This window comes from Rhinoraja longicauda, chromosome 6 (assembly GCF_053455715.1).
Source record: "Rhinoraja longicauda isolate Sanriku21f chromosome 6, sRhiLon1.1, whole genome shotgun sequence".
In the NCBI taxonomy this organism is placed as follows: Eukaryota; Metazoa; Chordata; class Chondrichthyes; order Rajiformes; family Arhynchobatidae; genus Rhinoraja; species Rhinoraja longicauda.
The window spans coordinates 908,454-929,074 of record NC_135958.1 but is presented as its reverse complement, the minus strand read 5'-3'; the positions used below and the strand labels follow the sequence as shown (position 1 = coordinate 929,074).

At 44.3% G+C, this 20,621-nt stretch overlaps 1 protein-coding gene across 3 annotated transcripts in view; it reads right to left on the bottom strand.

The window, feature by feature from the left end:
- Positions 1-20,621, bottom strand: part of slc9a5 (solute carrier family 9 member A5) — a 148,332-nt gene that overhangs the window by 18,951 nt on the left and 108,760 nt on the right. For all 3 annotated transcript variants that reach the window (XM_078400314.1, XM_078400316.1, XM_078400317.1), the window contains exons 10-11: positions 16,784-16,913; positions 1,170-1,255 (exon numbers count right to left, since the gene is read on the bottom strand). In XM_078400314.1, the coding sequence (XP_078256440.1) occupies positions 1,170-1,255; positions 16,784-16,913 (216 nt within the window). The remainder of the gene's footprint in view (positions 1-1,169; positions 1,256-16,783; positions 16,914-20,621) is intronic.

The following is a 20,621-nucleotide window of genomic DNA, read 5'->3' as shown; positions in this document are numbered from 1 at the left end:
GAAAAAAACATTTAAGAAACAAAAAGGCACACCTGTTGTCTTTTGCAAAAGTTATTTTTTTTCTTTTTAATGTTTGATTCAGTTTACAATGAGAGAAGTTTTGCCACACTGAAGGCCTATCTTATACAGTCACTTCAATGAAAAACGTGGGGAAAGATGGTAACATCTATCTTTTCTCCCTTCTGTTGATCATTAACTACTCAGATCAGTACCGGGGCATTCAAGATCAGTCTGAAGAAGGGTCTCCACCCAAAACGTCACCCATTCCTTCTCCCCAGAGATGCTGCCTGACCCGCTGAGTTACTCCAGCATTTTGTGATACCTTCGGGGCATTCAAGAACATCACTTAAACTTAATATCTGTTGGTATTAATATCCTGTTTCCATTTCAGAACCACAATCTGGAATGTATGATAAAAATGGTGCACAGATGGTCCTGATTATTGGAAAGGTCAGCACTGTATTAAACCTGTTTACTCAAAGTTATGGAAAGACCATGTTGTGGATTTAAACAGTTTTCTTCGTGATTCATTCTCTGAATCATAAAACATTACCTTAAGCTGTTTAATCAGTGCGTGGTCATCATGAAAAAAAAGTCAATAAAATCTGAGTGGTAAATAATACTTTCATTGACATGGTTCAATAAAAGACTGGAAACTAATCGCCGAGCCTGCCTGTCGATATTGCTTGGAACATTCATTGGCAATTCAGTCCTTGCATTACTGAAAATAAAACATAATGACCCTCAAAGTCATGTTCTGGCTGTAGATGTCATTCATTTTTAATGTTCAATATACTTCTAGCATTGAACACCAAAAAAAAAAATCCACTTAGTCAAAAATCATGAGATTGAATGATGTGTTGGTATATCCTCTCATTGTGCTTAACCTTCCCTGAATAATAAATCAGATTTTAATTTAACTGAAAATCTAACAGGTCCTACAACTTTACAACTGTTGATGGAAATCTTCGGCACTTGGTGGCTTTTCTCAAGTTGCTGAGCGAAGATGCTTCTATCTTCCCCTCTTCCCTCATGTACATCAAAGGAGGAAATAACTAGGCGACAAGACCGAATGCCTAGAATATTTCTGAATAGAAAATGAACGATCGCGGAAACCCCAGCTTGGAGTGCAGGGTGAAATTCATGCAAACACAATGCACTGTACTCACAGGAGATTTGTTACAGACGTTTCAGAGAATGATGTCCTGCTTGGCAGCGATGCAAATGAGAACTTTCCAGTTGACATGTGACCTCCCTGAAAAAAAATAAAATTATATTTAACTTTAAAGTCACATGTGCTCTCAAAATAAAAAGATAACCAAATAATTTGCAGGCTCAGAATATCATACGGTCGTACAGCACGGAAACAGGCCCTTCAGCCCGACTTGCCTATGCCAACTAAGATGTCCCATCAATGCTTGCCCCATCTGCCCACATTTGGCTCACCTCCCTCGAAACCTTCCCTATCCATGTACCTGTCCAAATGTGTTTTAAATGTTGTTATAGTACCTCCCCTGGCAGCTTGTTCCATACACCCATTGCCCTCTGCATGAAAAAATTGCCCCTCAGGTTCTTATATTTTTCCCCTCTCACCTTAAACCAATATCCCTTGGATCCTGAATCCACTACTCTGGGAAAAAGACTGCATTCACCCTATCTATTTCCCTCATGATCTCATACACTCTATAAGATCAGGGCTGAACTTTCCCAATCCCTTTTCACTTGTACCTTGGCACACTGTACCCCTGGACACCTGGCAATAAACTAAACTGAACTGAACAGACAGTGCATATCCAGAGAAAGAATGGCAATTAATTTTCATTTGTTCAGTAACTAGATGCTGAGAAGAAAGTGCTCTGGATTTGTAAGTGTCATAGAACGTGTCATAGTTTGATTTTGGGTCATGTGTTTAAGTGAGCTTTTGAAAGTCTCATTGATACCTTGACTGTGGTTTGGCCTGGGGAGAGGAATGAATAATATAAACATTCCGATGAAAGATATTTAACCAGAAAAGTTGTCTGTTTCTCTCTCCACATAAGTTCTAGCATTTGCTTTTTATATTTATTACTGGTGTGGCAAATACATCATTATAGTTTTATTCACAAAATGCTGGAGTAACTCAGCAGGTCAGGCAGCATCTCGAGAGAGAAGGAATGGGTGACGTTTCGGGTCGAGACCCTTCTTCAGACCCTTGTACCAGCATCTGCAGTTATTTTCTTATACATAATTATAGTTCTTGTTCCTGGCTCACTTTATTTGTTTTCTATTTTGTAGACAAAGAGGCATAATCTGATCTCAACTACCACTCCAGTGACCACTGTGACTTGTCTTATAAGAAAATAACTGCAGATGCTGGTACAAATCGAAGGTATTTATTCACAAAATGCTGGAGTAACTCAGCAGGTCAGGCAGTATCTCAGGAGAGAAGGAATGGGTGACGTTTCGAGTCTGAAGAAGGGTCTCGACCCGAAACGTCACCCATTCCTTCTCTCCTGAGATGCTGCCTGACCTGCTGAGTTACTCCAGCATTTTGTGAATAAATACCTTCGGACTGTGACTTGTCTGGTCTCACCTCATCAGAGATATTCCTTTCCTCCTTCCTTCTCTGCTACTGACAATTAACTTGGTTTCTCTCTTGTCCGGTTCTGATGAAAGGACTAAGGGCGGCACAGTAGCGCAATGGTGGAGCTGTTGCCTCACAGCGCTAGGGACCCGGGTTCAATCCTGACTACTAGTGCTGTTTGTACGGAGATTGTCTGTTCTCCCTGAGACCACGTGGGCTTTCAACAAGTAATTCGGTTTCCTCCCATCGAGTCCACACCAGCTGAGTTTGTTTTAGAGTTTTTCTTGTTTTGTTTTGAACATCCTGTCTTGTGGCTGTCTATAAAATTGTTTTATTTACTCATTATTTTTTGGGGGTGGGGTAATGGCAGAAGAACATTTTAAACCATAGGCAAAAAATTGTGATTAAGTAAACTCTTGTCAGTGTTCAAAAGGACACAAAGTTTTGGAGTAACTCAGAGAACATGGATAGGGGACATTTTAGGTCAAGACCCTTCTTCAGACTGAATCATGTAAAGTTCTATTTCACTATGTGTGCACTTACATGTGGGGGTAGGTACGATGAAGCTGAGAAGCTTGTTTCTCCATTTCCTTGTGAAAATCCTGTCTGTTATTCAAGCTCTTCCAATATGCATTACACAATTAACTACATGTAAAGCACTTTTCAGATGTGGCAAAGACGAATGCAAGTGTTTCATGTTTCCATCAGCTCAAAGTCCAGCTAACATCTGCTAATAGCATCACCCGTTAGAACATGTGTCATGGATATGTGCCATGGCATCAGTTTCAAACCTCTGTTCTTTTCTTTAGCCTAATGTTTTTAACTTGCTTCTTTACCTCCCTTTCAATGTTGTTAACTGACAGGAGGACATATTCACCACATGTGTCATTCTGTACAAAAATATGAAAAATATCCTCCTCATGTCTTTGAATTATTTTTAAAGTACATGTTCTTACACACTGATCTTACCACAGAGTCCAGGTAGTACAATTTTGAAAGAAAGCGTAAATGAATGACATTTCTGGAGTAACTCAGTGGGTGAGGCGTGAGGCAGCCTGGAGTCATGAAGCATGGAAACAGGCTCTTCATCCCAACATGCCCATACCGACCAACATGCCCCATCTAAGCTCGTCTCATTTACCCTCACTTTGTCAATATCCCTCTCAATCTTTCGGGAGATTCGGGGGATTTCGGGAGACCCGAAACGTCACCCATTCCTTCTCTCCCGAGATGCTGCCTGACCTGCTGAGTTACTCCAGCATTTTGTGAATAAATACCTTCGATTTGTACCAGCATCTGCAGTTATTTTCCTACACAACCTGCTGCATAACAAGTAAATATCAGTCTAGTTACTATCAGATAACTCACGCAGCCATGCCTGGCTTGTACATAACTTCAAACACATGACAAGTGAGTATCAGTCCAGTTACTAACCGATAACACACAGCCATGCCTTGCAGTATCACGTTTCAGTACAAGGGAGTTTGACTAACAGCTACCAGAATTTGCACACAAACAATATATAACAATTTTCTCTCATGACCTATGAAATAAGCTTTTTAAATAGCGTCTTGAAGACATTGCGCTGAACCATATAGATATGATCTTAAAACTGCCATAAACTTGTGGCCAGCCATATAGCTACAGTATGTGGAGATGGTAGCTGGATTAGTTTACTGCTGGCTTCATTCCAATAACCAGTATTTTTCATAAGAACGGCAAGGCCTCACACAGATTTTAGCAAAGGGAAGAAGATAGGGGCTCTGCTTCTAAAGTTCAGCAGTTGGACTACTTCAAACTTGTCACTGAAATGATATTTTACCATAAGTAATTTACCATTAAAATAGCAAAATACTGAGAGGTTTCTTGTCAGTTTTTAAGTATGAAGAAATTATCAGGGATTAAAGTTGTCTAAAGCTACTGCAGTATCACTTTACCTCCTCACACTGATGTTCACAGATGGACTCTGCCAACAATGCCTTATTATTTACAGTGACAAAAGACATTTACACTGATTACAGCTTTGAAGTAGCTTTTTCCCCTAGGCAATTCTGACAATCAGCTTTGAACAATGAGATCTAAAATGGAACAACAACTGGCTCTCACACAGAAAGTAGGCAAAGATGTCGTTAATTCACAATACCAGATTTTTCCAAAGTAAGATTTGAAGGAAAATTATTAAAGACACAGCAAAATCCAGTTGACAACTAATACTAAAACTGTATTTATGAAATATGCTTTAATATTTAACACTGAGGACGTTGTTACCTAAGTAAAAGGAACTTTCTGGTGAATTTTCAACTTAGCAATTTGTTTAAAAAGACACCATTTTGTTTGAATTTCTAATTCAACATTTCTGGCAACGTTATATGACCATGAATTCTAGGAGGACTGTAATCATGTTTGATTAGGTTTAAAGATTTCAGTGTTAGATTTTAAATGGTTGCTCTCTTTGATCGACCCCTTAGACTCATGGACTTCTATCTCGCTTTTACTCAGCATCAAACTCTTTTGTTGTCGTTTATTATGGAACTGTGATTGCTGTGTTACTGAACTGAAGTGATATTTGTACCCTACTGCGTTTAAAATGTTGCAACTCTAGTTAAGTTAAAGACTACATCTATATTTTCTTCTGCACATCAACTATAACCTCAGCTGGAAGCAAAGGCTCACAGCAACAACCTCTCCCAGAATCCGAAAATGTCCAGATCTGCAAACTAGAAGGACCTTCTGTCGGCGTGGAGATGGGAGCGTGCCAGATCCCCAACAAGGACCTTCCGTCGGCGTGGAGATGGGAGCGTGCCAGATCCCCAACAAGGACCTTCCGTCGGCGTGGAGATGGGAGCGTGCCAGATCCCTGTCTGTCATCCCCAGCAGGCACTGTCTGCACATGCGGCCAAACTGACAACTTCACATGAAAACTCATTAAGCAAATGGTTGACAGACTCTGGTACTTGTACAAATTGCTCCATGGGACATGTGTGGCTTGTTGAATAATGGTTTATAACCTGCGGGATATGACTCATTCCCGTCTCTGAGTTTACACAAACCCAGGCCCTGTGTTTGTGCATGTGCTGTACATTTATAATTCAGTTATTTTTAGGTTTCATTATGGGTGGGCCGGATGGTTTGGCAGTTAAATGCTGACCCTAGGTAACACAAATTACATTCGTAATGCCACAGGTCAGATGCCGATCTGGTCTTCGGCAGCGTTATAACAGCCCTCATGAAAAGAGATGATTTAGTGGTGGGGGGTGGAGAGGGGAAGAAAGGGACTTTGTCCAAACCAGCAAACCAGGAAACTATGTTCCTTCCTCCTGTACAATAAAGCATCAAGACAGAATTCAGTCAAAGGTAATCCACATAAAGGGCAATGGTGCAGCGTTAGAGCTGCTGCCATCTGTAAAGTGCCAGAGACACAGGTTCGATCCCGACCTTGGGATGCTGCCCTCATTGAGTATGTACATTCTCCTTGTGACTGTGTGGGTTTTCTACAGGTGCTCCGGTCTCCTCCCAAATCCCAAAGACATGCAGGTTTATAGGTTAATTGGCTTCTGTAAAATTGCTCGTTGTGTAGGATGCAAAACTGGGATAACATAGCACTAGTGGACATGTAGACACAAAAGGCTGGAGTAACTCAACGGGTCAGGCAGCATCCCTGGAGAGAAGGAATGGGTGACGTTTCGGGTTAAGACGTGAGATCATTGGTCGGCATGGACTCGGTGGGCTGAAGGGCCTGTTTTCACACTATATCTCTTTAAATAAAGGCATCACTTTACAGACTTTAGATTGCAAAAGACTCAAGGCTAGAGCCATCTCCGTAGGAAGGAAGGTTTATAAATATTTATAAATGCAGCCATCTGTTATCATACAGATTTCAGAGGAAATTATCGTGACATGTAGCATTTAAATTAAAAAACATTCAGAATGATTTTCTTTGCACACTTCCTCTCTGCTCAGCCAATCCCCAGTAGCTCTCACTTCCATCAAAGGTGCATTGTTGGACTTTAGATTTGTAATCTTATTTACCTCTTCTATTTCTCCTCACAATTGGTGGAACATTTTGTGAATAGTGGTCAGAGGTGCTAGTGACCAGAAGCTGCTGGATACAATCCATCCCACCCGAGTCCAGCTTCACTGGAGCTTTCTTCAGCTCAGAAAAACCGAGGTGATCTCATTGAAAGGCAGACATTTTTAACAGCAGATGTGTGGTCTGGCTAGAAGTGCAGCCTTGTTCAACTCTGGTCACCACATCACAGGAAGGGTGGAAACATTTTTGGAGAGGGTCCAGAAAAGATTGAGGATTATTCTTGGTTTGAGGGACGACAATTATAAGGATAGATTAGAGAGGCTGGAACTGTTTTCGTTAAGGAAGATTATAAGTCATAAGATCATAAGTGACAGGACTAGAATTAGGCCATTCAGCACATCAAATCTACTCCGCCATTCAATCATGGCTGATCCATCTCTCCCCCCTAACCCCATTCCTGCTTTCTCCCCATAACCACTGACACCCGCACTAACCAAGAACCTATCTATCTCTGCCTTAAATATATCCACTGATTTGGCCTCCACAGCCTTCTGTGGCAATGAATTTCACAAATTCACCACCCTCTGACTAAAGAAATTCCTCCTCATCTCCTTTCTAAAAGAACGTCCTTTAATTCTGAGGCTATGACCTCTAGTCCTGGACTCTCCCACTAGTGGAAATGTCCCGAGGAAGAGGCTGAGGAAGGATCAGCTAGAAATATATATGATGAAGGATCTGGAGAGAGTGGTAGTATGACATTGGCCCTTATTGGTGAAGGAGTTGTGGGATAAAGGGCGTGTAAACGATGAATGTAAACTAAAAGGGAAGGAAATGCAGAGTGATGAGAGATGATCGGAATATGCAATGCAGAGCTTGCAAGATGGTAGCGACAGGTTATGTTGTGGACTTCAAGTGGGAAATGGGCACTTTTGAAATGGTGGTGAAAGAAATTCCAAAGTTATGTGGAAAGGGCCAGCTGATGGAAGTAAGCAGTTGCATTGGCAGAGGGTCAGCATGGTTATGATGGGCAGAATGGCCTCTTCTTACTTCATGATCTGTCAATGATGAAAGTTGGGGCTGGAATATCCATCATTCTGAAGCGGTCATCACTTTTGGCAGATTGGATACAGAAACGCAAATGTTACACGGGTTCCTTCACAGGAACGTAACCAATCCTAATTTGGCAATGAGTTAAATGAGGAGATAGTTAATCAAGTGACCAAAACTTGGATCAAAGAGAAGCTTGAAGGATTATCCTAAAAGAGAGGGCATTAAACCTAGATGGATTCCAGAGCTTGGGCATTAGTGGTTGAATGCATGGTCACCAATCATAAAGCACAGAAGATCAGAGATGCATGAGAAACCAGAGTTAGCGGAACCCCAGAAGCAAGCACAGGATCCCTGGCCTTTGAGAATGATCAATCAGTGACTGTGGACATGAAGCAAATCCGGGGAATCACTGAAATGCCCTGAGCATAAAAATTGAAGGAAAACAAATGACTTAATATTTATTCGGGGAGTAATTTGTGTAATTTGTGCTAATCTGCCTCCTTGGGGAGCGTACCAAAATGAGACTTGCAGGTTTGCATGCTGGGGTGAGGGGGGAAGGTTTCTGTGGCACAAGGTTTCTCATAGTATTCTGGACCTTCTGTTATAATGTGGACAATTAACAAACTGTGAATACCTGGCAAACAGCAAGTGTCATAGTCATGGTCAGTGAATATATACAGGGTCTTATTTAACAGTCAAAAACTTCACCAATGTGCCAGATTCCTGAGCCCAAAATAGTTCAAATACTACCCTGCAAACCCACAGTAATTTTCCAACCACTAAATCCACTGTACACTGTAAATAGAGGCAGATCAAATATTTGTCTATACCCTAGGAGTGAAAAGCTACAAGGCAAGACCTTCCATCCCTGATTAAAAGTCCATGCTTTTTAAATGGTGATGGAATTCTTTGCTAATTGCCCTTCTGAAAAGAGTGCAAGGGTTTTCCTGCCTTTACTCAGCAATGTCCTCAGTCACTCTGAGCTCTGGCCCAATGATGGATATTAATGAATTGAAACTGAATTACTTGACTCAAATGACATCCCCATCTGTGGGGCACTAAAGGGTACCATCGTGGCACGGGCTCGCTGGGTTTCAAACAGCTAAATCCATGAGATAAGGTTTCAAAACCTTCAACAAAGGACCAAAAGCTTAACAATCTTATGAGAGAATGCTTTGGGAAATAAATATATATTTTTGAATGAAAGGGCTGTTTCTCCCCTATATTTAAGTTATAAAACATGTGCTTTTTACATGTTGGATCAAGTTTCAAACTAGGCTTTATTTGCCATTTCTGCTCAACCGCTGCCTGACGAATGGTTTACTCATTGAGAAATCATGCTTTCCGCCTCAGTATTTAATACTAGATTCAATCAGCAACATCTCTGGCGTAATATTAGTTTAAATTCTCAGATCACGCCAATTCACATATTTTCTCCAATTCACTATCTTTTTACCCGATAAACAAGGATTTGATTTATAAACCCGTTCTTGTTTTTCAGGAGGGGCTTCACCCAAAATGTCAACTGTCCATTTCCCTCCACCGACGCTGGCAACCTCCAGCATGTAGTCCTTTGCTGCAGATTCTAGACACTTGCATTCTCTTTTGTATTCATTAGAATCTAGAACACAGAATGCCGAACGTGGTGCAAACTAATCCAATCTACCTGCACACGATCCATATTCCTCCATTCCTTGTATATCCAAGTGCCTATTTAAAAGCCTTTTAAATGCCACTATCGTATCTGCCTCCACCACTACCCAAGGCTGTGCGTTCCGGGCACCCATCACCTTCCGTGTCAAAAAATTGGCCCGCACATCTTCTTTAAACGTTACCCCTCTTACCTTAAAGCATTGCCCTTTAGACGTTGGCATTTTCACCTTGGGATAAAGGTTCTGACTCAACCCTATCTGTGCCTCTCATCATTTTGTAAACCTCTATCAGGTCTTCCCTTAACCACAAACATTCTCGAGAAAGCAATTCGTTTGTTCACCCTCTCCTTATAGCTAATACCCACTGATCCACTGACCAAACATCTTCTGCACCCTTTCCAAAGCCTCCATACCCTTCATGGAGTGGTGTGACCCGAACAGCACACAATCCTCCAAATGCGGCCTGAACAAAATCTTATAAAGCTGCATCAGGACTTCCTCACTCTCCTGCTCAATGCCTCCACCAATGGAGACAAGCATACCATACACCTCCTGCTCAATGCCTCCACCAATGGAGACAAGCATACCATACAACTCCTGCTCAATGCCTCCACCAATGGAGACAAGCATACCATACACCTCCTGCTCAATGCCTCCACCAATGGAGGCAAGCATACCATATACCTCCTGCTCAATGCCTCCACCAATGGAGACAAGCATACCATACACCTCCTGCTCAATGCCTCCACCAATGGAGACAAGCATACCATACACCTCCTGCTCAATGCCTCCACCAATGGAGACAAGCATACCATACACCTCCTGCTCAATGCCTCCACCAATGGAGACAAGCATACCATACACCTCCTGCTCACTCTCCATAATCCTCACTCTCCTGCTCAATGCCTCCACCAATGGAGACAAGCATACCATACACCTTCTTTCAGGAAACCTTTCACTTTCAGGTGAACTTTGCACATCAATGTCTTTAAAGGTCTTGCTATCAACCATAAACCTTGCTATTAACCATAAACCTTGCCCTTACATTCAAACTCCTAAAGTGGAACACCTCACACTTGCTCAGGTTAACCTTCATCTGCCATACATCCATCTATTCCTGCACTTTTCACCCAGAGAGTTGTGAATTTGTGGAAATCTCTGCCACAGCAGGCAGTGCAGCGTAGGTTTACTAGGTTAATTCCCGGAATGGCGGGACTTTCATATGTTGAAAGACTGGAGCGACTAGGCTTGTATACACTGGAATTTAGAAGGATGAGAGGAGATCTTATCGAAACGTATAAGATTATTAAGGGGTTGGACACGTTAGAGGCAGGAAACATGTTCCCAATGTTGGGGGAGTCCAGAACAAGGGGCCACAGTTTAAGAATAAGGTGTAGGCCATTTAGAACAGAGATGAGGAAAAGCTTTTTCAGTCAGAGAGTGGTGAATCTGTGGAATTCTCTGCCTCAGAAGGCAGTGGAGGCCAATTCTCTGAATGTATTCAAGAGGGAGCTAGATAGAGCTCTTAAGGATAGCGGAGTCAGGGGGTATGGGGAGAAGGCAGGAACGGGGTACTGATTGAGAATAATCAGCCATGATCACCTTGAATGGCGGTGCTGGCTTGAAGGGCCAAATGGCCTCCTCCTGCACCTATTGTCTATTGACTATTGGAGGCCAATTCACTGGATGAATTAAAAAGAGAGTTAGATAGAGCTCTAGGGGCTAGTGGAATCAAGGGATATGGGGAGAAGGCAGGCACGGGTTACTGATTGTAGATGATCAGCCATGATCACGACGAATGGCGGTGCTGGCTTGAGGGCCAAATGGTCTCCTCCTGCACCTATTTTCCATGTTTCTCTGTTTCTACAATTCCCCTCAGTGCCCCACAGAAGGAAGAAAGCTCCAGTAGAAGATCTTTGGATCCAGTTTACAAAATGAGTACAAGAAAGGACTTAACTCAGATCTGGGCGTGAGAATGTTCCATGTTGGTTAGATTCCACATGTGCAGTATAAACTCCCTCATGAAGAACTCTCCTTGACCCCACCATTATTGAATGCCTCTGAGCATCACAGAAAGTGTTAACTCTGGATGTCGATAAGCAAAACCCAAACATTGTCTATCATTTGTCACAGTGAAACATACAGGTTTTCACATTGAAATGTATGACTCAACACAGTGGAAGCAGAGAGGATTTTTGTTCATCTGGGATGTTTGGAAGAACAGCCACTGCCCTAAAGGAAGGTTGAGGCCCTTTAGGACTGAAATGAGAAATCATTTCTTTGTCCAGATCCTAGTGAATCTGAACTTATCTACCTAAGAGGATATATACTTTCCTCCACTAACTTAAGATCGAGACAGAGTCAGAGATTTTTTTTATCTTAGTGGAGTCAAGAGTTGGAAGAGGAAAGTGTCCCCAAGATAAAAGATGATCAGCTGGAATGGACTGAATGAATTCCTCCTGTAACTATTTCTAATGTTCTTAAACAGAACGCAGTATAACGCAAGGGTTGTGGATAACGAGGCAGTCGAGCACAGCTTGTGTAAAGTATGGGTTGTGGTATAACGAGGCAGTCTAGCACAGCTTGTGTAAAGTATGGGTTGTGGGATAACGAGGCAGTCTAGCACAGCTTGTGTAAAGGGTTGTGGGATAACGAGGCAGTCTAGCACAGCTTGTATAAGGCAAGAGCCAGTGGATAACGAGGCAGTCTAGCACAGCTTGTGTAAAGGGTTGTGGGATAACGAGGCAGTCTAGCACAGCTTGTGTAAAGGGTTGTGGGATAACGAGGCAGTCTAGCACAGCTTGTGTAAAGGGTTGTGGGATAACGAGGCAGTCTAGCACAGCTTGTGTAAAGGGTTGTGGGATAACGAGGCAGTCTAGCACAGCTTGTATAAGGCAAGAGCCAGTGGATAACGAGGCAGTCTAGCACAGCTTGTGTAAAGGGTTGTGGTATAACGAGGCAGTCTAGCACAGCTTGTATAAGGCAAGAGCCAGTGGATAACGAGGCAGTCTAGCACAGCTTGTGTAAAGGGTTGTGGGATAACGAGGCAGTCTAGCACAGCTTGTATAAGGCAAGAGCCAGTGGATAACGAGGCAGTCTAGCACAGCTTGTGTAAATGCACCCTCACTGCCTAGACACGCAACCTCTTAACTACCCTGTTTGCTGACAGCTGAACAGAAGATGTCTGAGGCATGGCCCGTAGCCCAAAGGCTGCATGAACTCAAGGTTTAGGTGAATACAGTGATATGAAATCGACCCTTAAATCTGTCAGGGCAAGCAGTGAATGTTGGAAACTATGGATACAGCAGCAACACACACCTGTGATAACAATGGACTTTAGACTTTAATTGTTCGTGTGGTGAAACAAAGTGAGCTCATACTACCCCCAGAGAGAAAGATCAAGTGAAATTTGATTTATAAGCGACTCGAAAAAACATATACCCCTTTGCAATCGTATTAAGCTTCCCACAGCTTCTAAATTCCTCAACTCGGGAAACAAAGGATCTTACTGCACGTGTAGGAAGGGACTGCAGATGTTGGAGTACACTGAAGAGAGACGCAGAAAGCTGGTGTAACTCGGCGGATCAGGCAGCACCTCTGGAGAAAAGGAATAGGACTTTGCTCTTCCTTTTCACAGAGATGCTGCCTGACCCACTGAGTTACTCCAGCACTCTGTGAAACATCACCTATCCATGTTCTCCACAGATGCTGCCTGACCCGCTGAGTTACTCCAGCACTCTGTGAAACGTCACCTATCCATGTTCTCCACAGATGCTGCCTGACCCGCTGAGTTACTCCAGCACTCTGTGAAACGTCACCTATCCATGTTCTCCACAGATGCTGCCTGACCCGCTGAGTTACTCCAGCACTCTGTGAAACGTCACCTATCCGTGTTCTCCACAGATGCTGCCTGACCCGCTGAGTTACTCCAGCATGCTGTGTCTATCCTCAATCTTACCTTCCCCCTGGTTATCCTCTTGTTTTGGACTTTCCCACTGCCCACTTCAGTTCTTTCTTCCTTGCTTTATATTCCTCAAAGACCGTACGTGACCCCTGCAGATGTGTTAAGGTCACCCACTTCATACTCCACTCTTGCATCTGTGGAAATTTGCTTTCAATTGGCGTGTTATGTCTCCACTTATTAATAATGTGTTCTTTTCCAATATATGAACCGATCTCTTTACTGAGATTATTACTAAATTGCACATGAAAGAGATCAAAAGAAAAACATTTTTCCTGCTCAAAGCTTTTCCGGTATAAAGTAGGTAATACATTCTTAGCAGATTTGACTAATTTCACCCCTTTAATATATCAAAGATTTTTTTAATTTGCTATATTTAAAATGCTGGATTGATTTATTAGCAAGGGAGCCGAACAAAATCTGGTGGTGGTATATTGTAACGGACATCTCCCTCTAGAGTCCAAGACGTGATAGACTAAATCTCCTCTTTCACTGGGTTAATTAGCTTTAATATTCTGGGGCACAGTTAGCAACCTTGTACCTTGCAGATGGTTTACATGCCAGTGATTTAGAAGGTTTGGAGTGGATGGGCTGCCAATCAAGCATGCTGTTTTGACTGGATGGTATTAAGCTTCTGGACTGTTCCATACTGGTGCAGAGCATTTCAACACACACTTCACTTGGGTCTTGTAAACAGTGAAAACGCTCTGTGAGTCAGGAAATAAATGACCTGCTGAAGAACGTGCAGGCTTTGAGCTGCTTCTGTAGTTGCAATATTTATGTGAATGAAACAGTTTAGCGTCTTGTCACGGTGATTTCTAGAATGACTAGGCTAGTGGTCTGCTTGTGGTTCCACGGGGAGACATTCTCAGCGGATGCCTCACTACCTGACGTCAGGTACCTACACCTTACTGCCACGCCACACCTGAATGTTGTCCTGGTTTCACTGCATGCAGGCACTGTTTGGTGAGGAGTTACTAATGGAACTGAACAATGTCTAATCGTCACCGATCATCCCAGTCTTATTGGAGAAGCAAACTGAAGATGGATGAGGAACATCGATTTCATCGGATCACAAAATCAGCGATGCAACAACTCAGCACCTGTCAAGCAGGTGGATCCATCATTTAATCTAATTTATTTATTCAAACGGTCTATTCTGGGGAGGTAGAAGAGGCCAATGTGTTCACTTCACAACGGTTGCTGCCTTATCGGCCGGTGTAAATGAGCTGCTCTGTGAAGGACCAGGCCAGGTATTTGATGAAAGGATCCGTGGAGGAGCGTGATGAGCCATGTGTTCAGCTTCACCTGCCGTTGCCACATTCACCAAAGAGCTGTATCCTGGCCCTCTGCTGGGCTGTGCACTAGTAACTCCACCATTCCTGGTGAATAATGTGGAGGCAACTCTTTCCATCAATGTGAATATATGTCTAGATTAACTATCTCATGTCTCTGGGCATCCAGTGCCACTGGCTCAGTGCTCCGCCCCACTGGCTCAGTGCCTCCCCCCCACTGGCTCAGTGCTCCCCCCACTGGCTCAGTGCTCCCCCCCCACTGGCTCAGTGCTTCCCCCACTGGCTCAGTGCTTCCCCCACTGGCTCAGTGCCTGCCCCCACTGGCTCAGTGCTTGCCCCCACTGGCTCAGTGCTCGCCCCCACTGGCTCAGTGCTCCCCCCCCACTGGCTCAGTGCTCCCCCCCACTGGCTCAGTGCTTGCCCCCACTGGATCAGTGCTCCGCCCCACTTTCTCAGTGCTTGCCCCCACTGGCTCAGTGCTCCCCCCACTGGTTCAGTGCCTGCCCCACTGGTTCAGTGCCTGCCCCACTAGCTCAGTGCCTGCCCCACTGGCTCAGTGCCTGCCCTTGATGAATCAAATGAGCAACATGAAGTCTGCCTGGAGAAAGCACCTCACCATTTTCCCTCTTGGAAAAGGGCAGCCGGTGCCAGAACCTGTCGGGCAGGGTTCGCCAGGGGGCAAGGTTCACGAGGGGGCAGGGTTCACGAGGGGGCAGGGTTCACGAGGGGGCAGGGTTCACGAGGGGGCAGGGTTCACGAGGGGGCAGGGTTCGCCAGGGGGCAAGGTTCACGAGGGGGCAGGGTTCACGAGGGGGCAGGGTTCACGAGGGGGCAGGGTTCACAAGAGGGCAGGGTTCACGAGGGGGCAGGGTTCACGAGGGGGCAGGGTTCACGAGGGGGCAGGGTTCACGAGGGGGCAGGGTTCACGAGGGGGCAGGGTTCACGAGGGGGCAGGGTTCACGAGGGGGCAGGGTTCACCAGGGGGCAAGGTTCACGAGGGGGCAGGGTTCACGAGGGGGCAGGTTACAGTAGATGGCAGTATTGTACTGTGAATACAGTTTAGCGTTTGGTTAATTTTCAGAATAAAAAGACACGAAGTCCTGGTGTCACATAGCAGGTCAGGCAGCATCTGTGGAGAACATGGATAGATGATGTTTCACAGAGTGCTGGAGTAACTCAGCGGGTCAGGCAGCATCTGTGGAGAACATGGATAGGTGATGTTTCAGGTGGATGTTTCGGTCTAGGCTGGGTGGATTTGGTGTTGTGCTGTGGTTGAGTGTTGAGGCAAGCATCTTACTGCCACACCACACCTGACTGGTGTCCAGGTTGTCCTACATGTTTGTTTGCTGAGGAGTTGTGACACAGTGGTGCAGCGGTAACGTTGCTGCCTTATTGTATCAGAGACATGGGTTTGATCCTAACTGCAGTGCAGGAAAAAAAACTGCAGATGGTGGGGAAAATCGAAGGTAGACACAAAATGCTGGAGTAACTCAGCGGGTCAGGCAGCATCTCTGGAGAAAAGGAATGGGTGACGTTTCGGGTCGAGACCTAACTGCGGATGCTGTCTGTACGGAGTTTGTACGTTCTCCATGTGACCTCGTGGGTTTTCTCCGGGTGCTCCGGTTTCCTCCCACAATCCAAAGACGCACAGGTTTGCAGGTTAATAGACTTTGGTAAAATTGTAAATCGTACCTCATGTGTAAGATGTGCTAGTGCATGGGGATCACTGGTCGGCACAGACTCAGTGGGCCGAAGGGCCTGTTTCCATGTTGTATTTCTAAAGTCTTAAGTAAAGAGTTACTGATCAAATTTTCCTGTAAATATTACCTGGTTGCAGACCCATTTAAAAAACGAGCTACTGGCCTGGATTTTCTGACGGTTCTTAAGAAACCACAAGTATTCAGCAACTTTATGCTGCTTGTTCTTTATCCAGAGAATGATTAGGTTGTGGAACTCCTGTGGGCATGGAGTGTCTGGGGCCAAATAGCACTAACATATTGATGAAAGGCTGAGATAAGCGTGAGGGAGAAAATGAAGAGTGCACAAAAGTTCTTGTTGAGCAGAAAAAAAACATTATGGCCAAATGATCTGTTTCTGAATCTGTCATTATTTGTGTAACTTTGTTCTCACCTCAAAGTGCTCTGGGCCAAACTTGTTAACTAACTCCCAGCAGGTGTGCTGTTTGCATCTATCAGGACCATTAATGTACTTTCCTTCAAAATAAATCTGTACCTGGTCAGCATAGATGATGGCATCTCGCATATTCAGCTTGTGGTAAACGTCCCAAATGTCATCCTTGTTCCTGTAGGCTGACTTCCGCATCAGCATCTGTCTGAGATACTTCTTGTCAAAGTGTTCCCACCTGCAAGAATAATGAAGACAGTCGTCGCTCAAATAAAAGGAAGCTTGAACAAAATATTCATGAATAGTCTTCTTGCTGTGTGATACGGACTGCAGGCTTGGAGGGAGGCTAACAGTGACCAGTAGGAGCCTGGGTTATTAAAGCCACAGCTTAGGTCGACCGCATACTTTACATGTTTACCTGAAGCCGAGCGGCTCCAGACCAACTCTCATGTTGCCCTGACGTCCATTCTGCCTCTCTGTGACACACATTGAAAGGACCGAGCCTATTCTACCAAAGTGCTGCTGGCAGAGCAGCTGCCACAGCACCAGAGACCTGGGTCCACCCGGATAGGTGCTGTCTGTGTGGAGTTTATACGTTCTCCCTATGGCCACATGGGGTTCCCCAGTGCTCCGGTTTCCTTCTATATCCCAATGTTGTCTGGGTTTACAGGCGAATTGGCCTCTGTAAAATTGCCCCTCGTGTGCAGAGAGCAGTGAGGTGACTTAGAACGAGCAATGGTCAGCGTGGCGTCAGTGGGCCGGGGGTCTCTATGCTGCATCTCTACACTGAGCTAAGAGCCAGTCAGTGGCTGAAGCTCAATTATAAATCTTTATTTGCAAGCAACAGGAAGTATTTGTAGAATCGCCTTTCTTCCAGATATTGTTAAAGTAATTGAACTTAGAAGGAGGCTCCCCTTTGATCTTCCTTCAACATTAATTTCTATTTGTTTTGCAAGACCCCGAGGAATCTCTGCCCCAATCTTTGCGGATGGTTTTGGTAATGTTATGTTTATATCACAGCAATTAAATGTTCAATAACATTATAAGTCAGTGGCATCATTGAACTCGTAGTGGTGTAAAAAGAGAGTTTTACTGACTAGGTCAAACGATGGAAGCATCTCTTTCAGCTGTCAGTACATAGCTTGTAGTCCACACCACCCTCCCTACGCCCACCCACCCCCCAAACCCACATCCCAAACCCACCCCCCATCCCCCACACCTACCCCCCACCCCCACCCATCCCCCACACCTACCCCCCACCCCCCCCCCCAAACCCACATCCCAAACCCACCCCCCACCCCCCATCCCCCACACCTACCCCCCACCCACCCCCCAAACCCACATCCCAAACCCACCCCCCACCCATCCCCCACACCTACCCCCCACCCCCCCCCAAACCCACCCCCCACCCCCCCCACCCATCCCCCACACCCACCCCCACCCATCACCACACCACCCTCCCTACCCCCACCCATCCCCCAAACCCACATCCCACACCCACCCCCCACCTCCCCCACCCACCCCCCCAACCCCACCCCCCCTTGTTGCTCTCTCCACTCTGCCAGATAATGAGAGCAGAGACATTTGCTGGAAAATCCGTTTCTTTACAGACCGTCCTCTCTTCATTCGTGTCTATTCATCCACAAACTACACCTGGTAACATCTCTAACCATGGTGGCTTCAGCTCAACACACATCTTGGGAGCACATTTACAATATTTCCTTACCTTCAGTTTAGGAAGAAATTCCTAATGGAGTGGAAAATAAACAAAAAGCTTGGAGCATTCAGACTGATTTAGTGATTCTGCACATGGAGTGACGCAAGACAACACACAGACATAATCTGTGGGTGCCCCGCTCCAAACACCCAACACTCTCATTCACTGAAGCTCTCTTGTACATGGAAAGAGCTGACAAGAGCTCGCCTTGTGAACAAGATGGGTGCTTCCAGCCACAGTCTCACAGGCCTGTGGCATTTAAAGAGATATTGCCCATTCTCACAGTATGGACACTATTTCACTCAATTGATTTTACACTTCTCGGGTGCCACTGTGACCAAAGAACATCCAAAGTACGTTACTGCCCTTTACTGTTTTTTGAAGTGTATTCACTGTTACAAAGTAAAGAATATCACACCAGAAGAACTAAAATAAAAGATGGCTCTTCGCCATCCTCTCAAGAGCAGTTAAGGTTGGGCATCAAATGCTGATAAATAGCATCTCATGTTTCGTGTCAGCACTCCACAACCCAATGGTATGAACGTTGAGTTCTCCAGTTCCAAGTAACCTACTGCCCCTTGGTGTCTCTACCCACCCAGCTCCTGTCTGCCCACAGCACTTCCATTAATACAGACGGCAGTGGAGGACAAGGTCATTGGGTATTTTTAAAGCAGAGATTGATAGATGCTTGATTAGTACGGGTGTCAAGGGTTACGGAGAGAAGGCAGGAGAATGGGTTTGAGAGGGAAAAATAGGTCAGCCATGATTGAATGGTGGAGTAAACTCAATGGGCTGACTATCCTAATTCTGCTCCTGTGTCTTATGGTCTAATGGAAAAGGCATTAGCGAACAAACTGTTTGCATTGAATGCATTGAAGCTTCCAAGCTGGATCAGTTTGGAAATTCATAAAGGTACGGCTTTGCAAGAAGCCACTGGTCACTATTTGTTTCTAAAAATTGAGATGGTGTTTGGAGCTGACCTCGCGAGTCTACAAATCCATTCACGGTAAACCATCAGATAATGAGGACAGATGGCACAATAATAACTTGGCTGCTATTAATGTTAACAATCTTAACACATGTGGACCAGATGAAGGGCAATAACTTTATCCTGCTGCAAATATATTGATTTTTGATTTTAACCTCGGAATTGGCAAGAAAAGTTACGGCATTTAAAAATGACAAATTCTGTTGAGATTACATCAAACACTACCATTGCTATGATTTTGCCTACCCGATTTGGCACCAGTTGAAGAACCATCTATAAATCATAAAGTTTCACCATACTGAAATATAACTGTATTTATATTTTACAACCACAGTCTTTCAACAGACCTGGAGAAACTAGCAGGTTTTACCCAAACACTTCACACGAGCCAAATGCCCTTAAATCTATTGGGTTACATTTGTTTAGTGACTGGGAACATCTAAATTCTATTAAATAATTTATTAAAATATTAGGCTGGCCATGCAAATGAAACATAAAAGCCCAAAGATACATGTGATCTATATTTTAATTAGCAAATATATGTAATGTAAAGAGTAAAATAACCATTTACGATGAAGTAAAGCTGATTAAAATCAATTGGTCCTTTTAATAAAGGTGTAGTCAAGGCCAACTGGATGTTAACAAGCATTTCAGCGCCATCTTCTGCTCTAGGATGGTACACCCATTTAGTCATGAACTGCTCAGACTCACTGAAACACTAAACCACACCACTCAATCGTTTATTATGATAATCATACGAGGACCTTTATAACAGTAAACAGACGTATGGACTCATCTATATCTTAGTTGAGCTGATTAATTGACAGATAGAAAACTGAGTTTCTGGAGCAGTTGTTTCTTCTGTGATGGCAAATCTGAAACTCTGCTCGCTAATAAGGTTGAGCATTTTAAAAATGATTTCATATCTGAATTAGTTCAAGAAAACAAAGTCACGAGGTAACAGGAATGGGAACTGTAAATCACGGTACAGAATTCAAGATTTAAACGTCTCGAGCATCCAGTGAGATCTTTGAGCTGAACAGAAGCAGAACAAGAAACGGCAGATGGTGGAATCTTGATCAGAAATCTGTGGAGGGAAATGGACAGACGACATATTGGGTCGGGGCCGTTCTTCAGACTGAGTAAATGTATGCTTGATGGTGGCATGGACTTTAAGGCCAGTTTCCAGGTTAGAAGACTGTACAATCAATCTACAGTGAGGGTGGCAGGGTGGTGCAGCG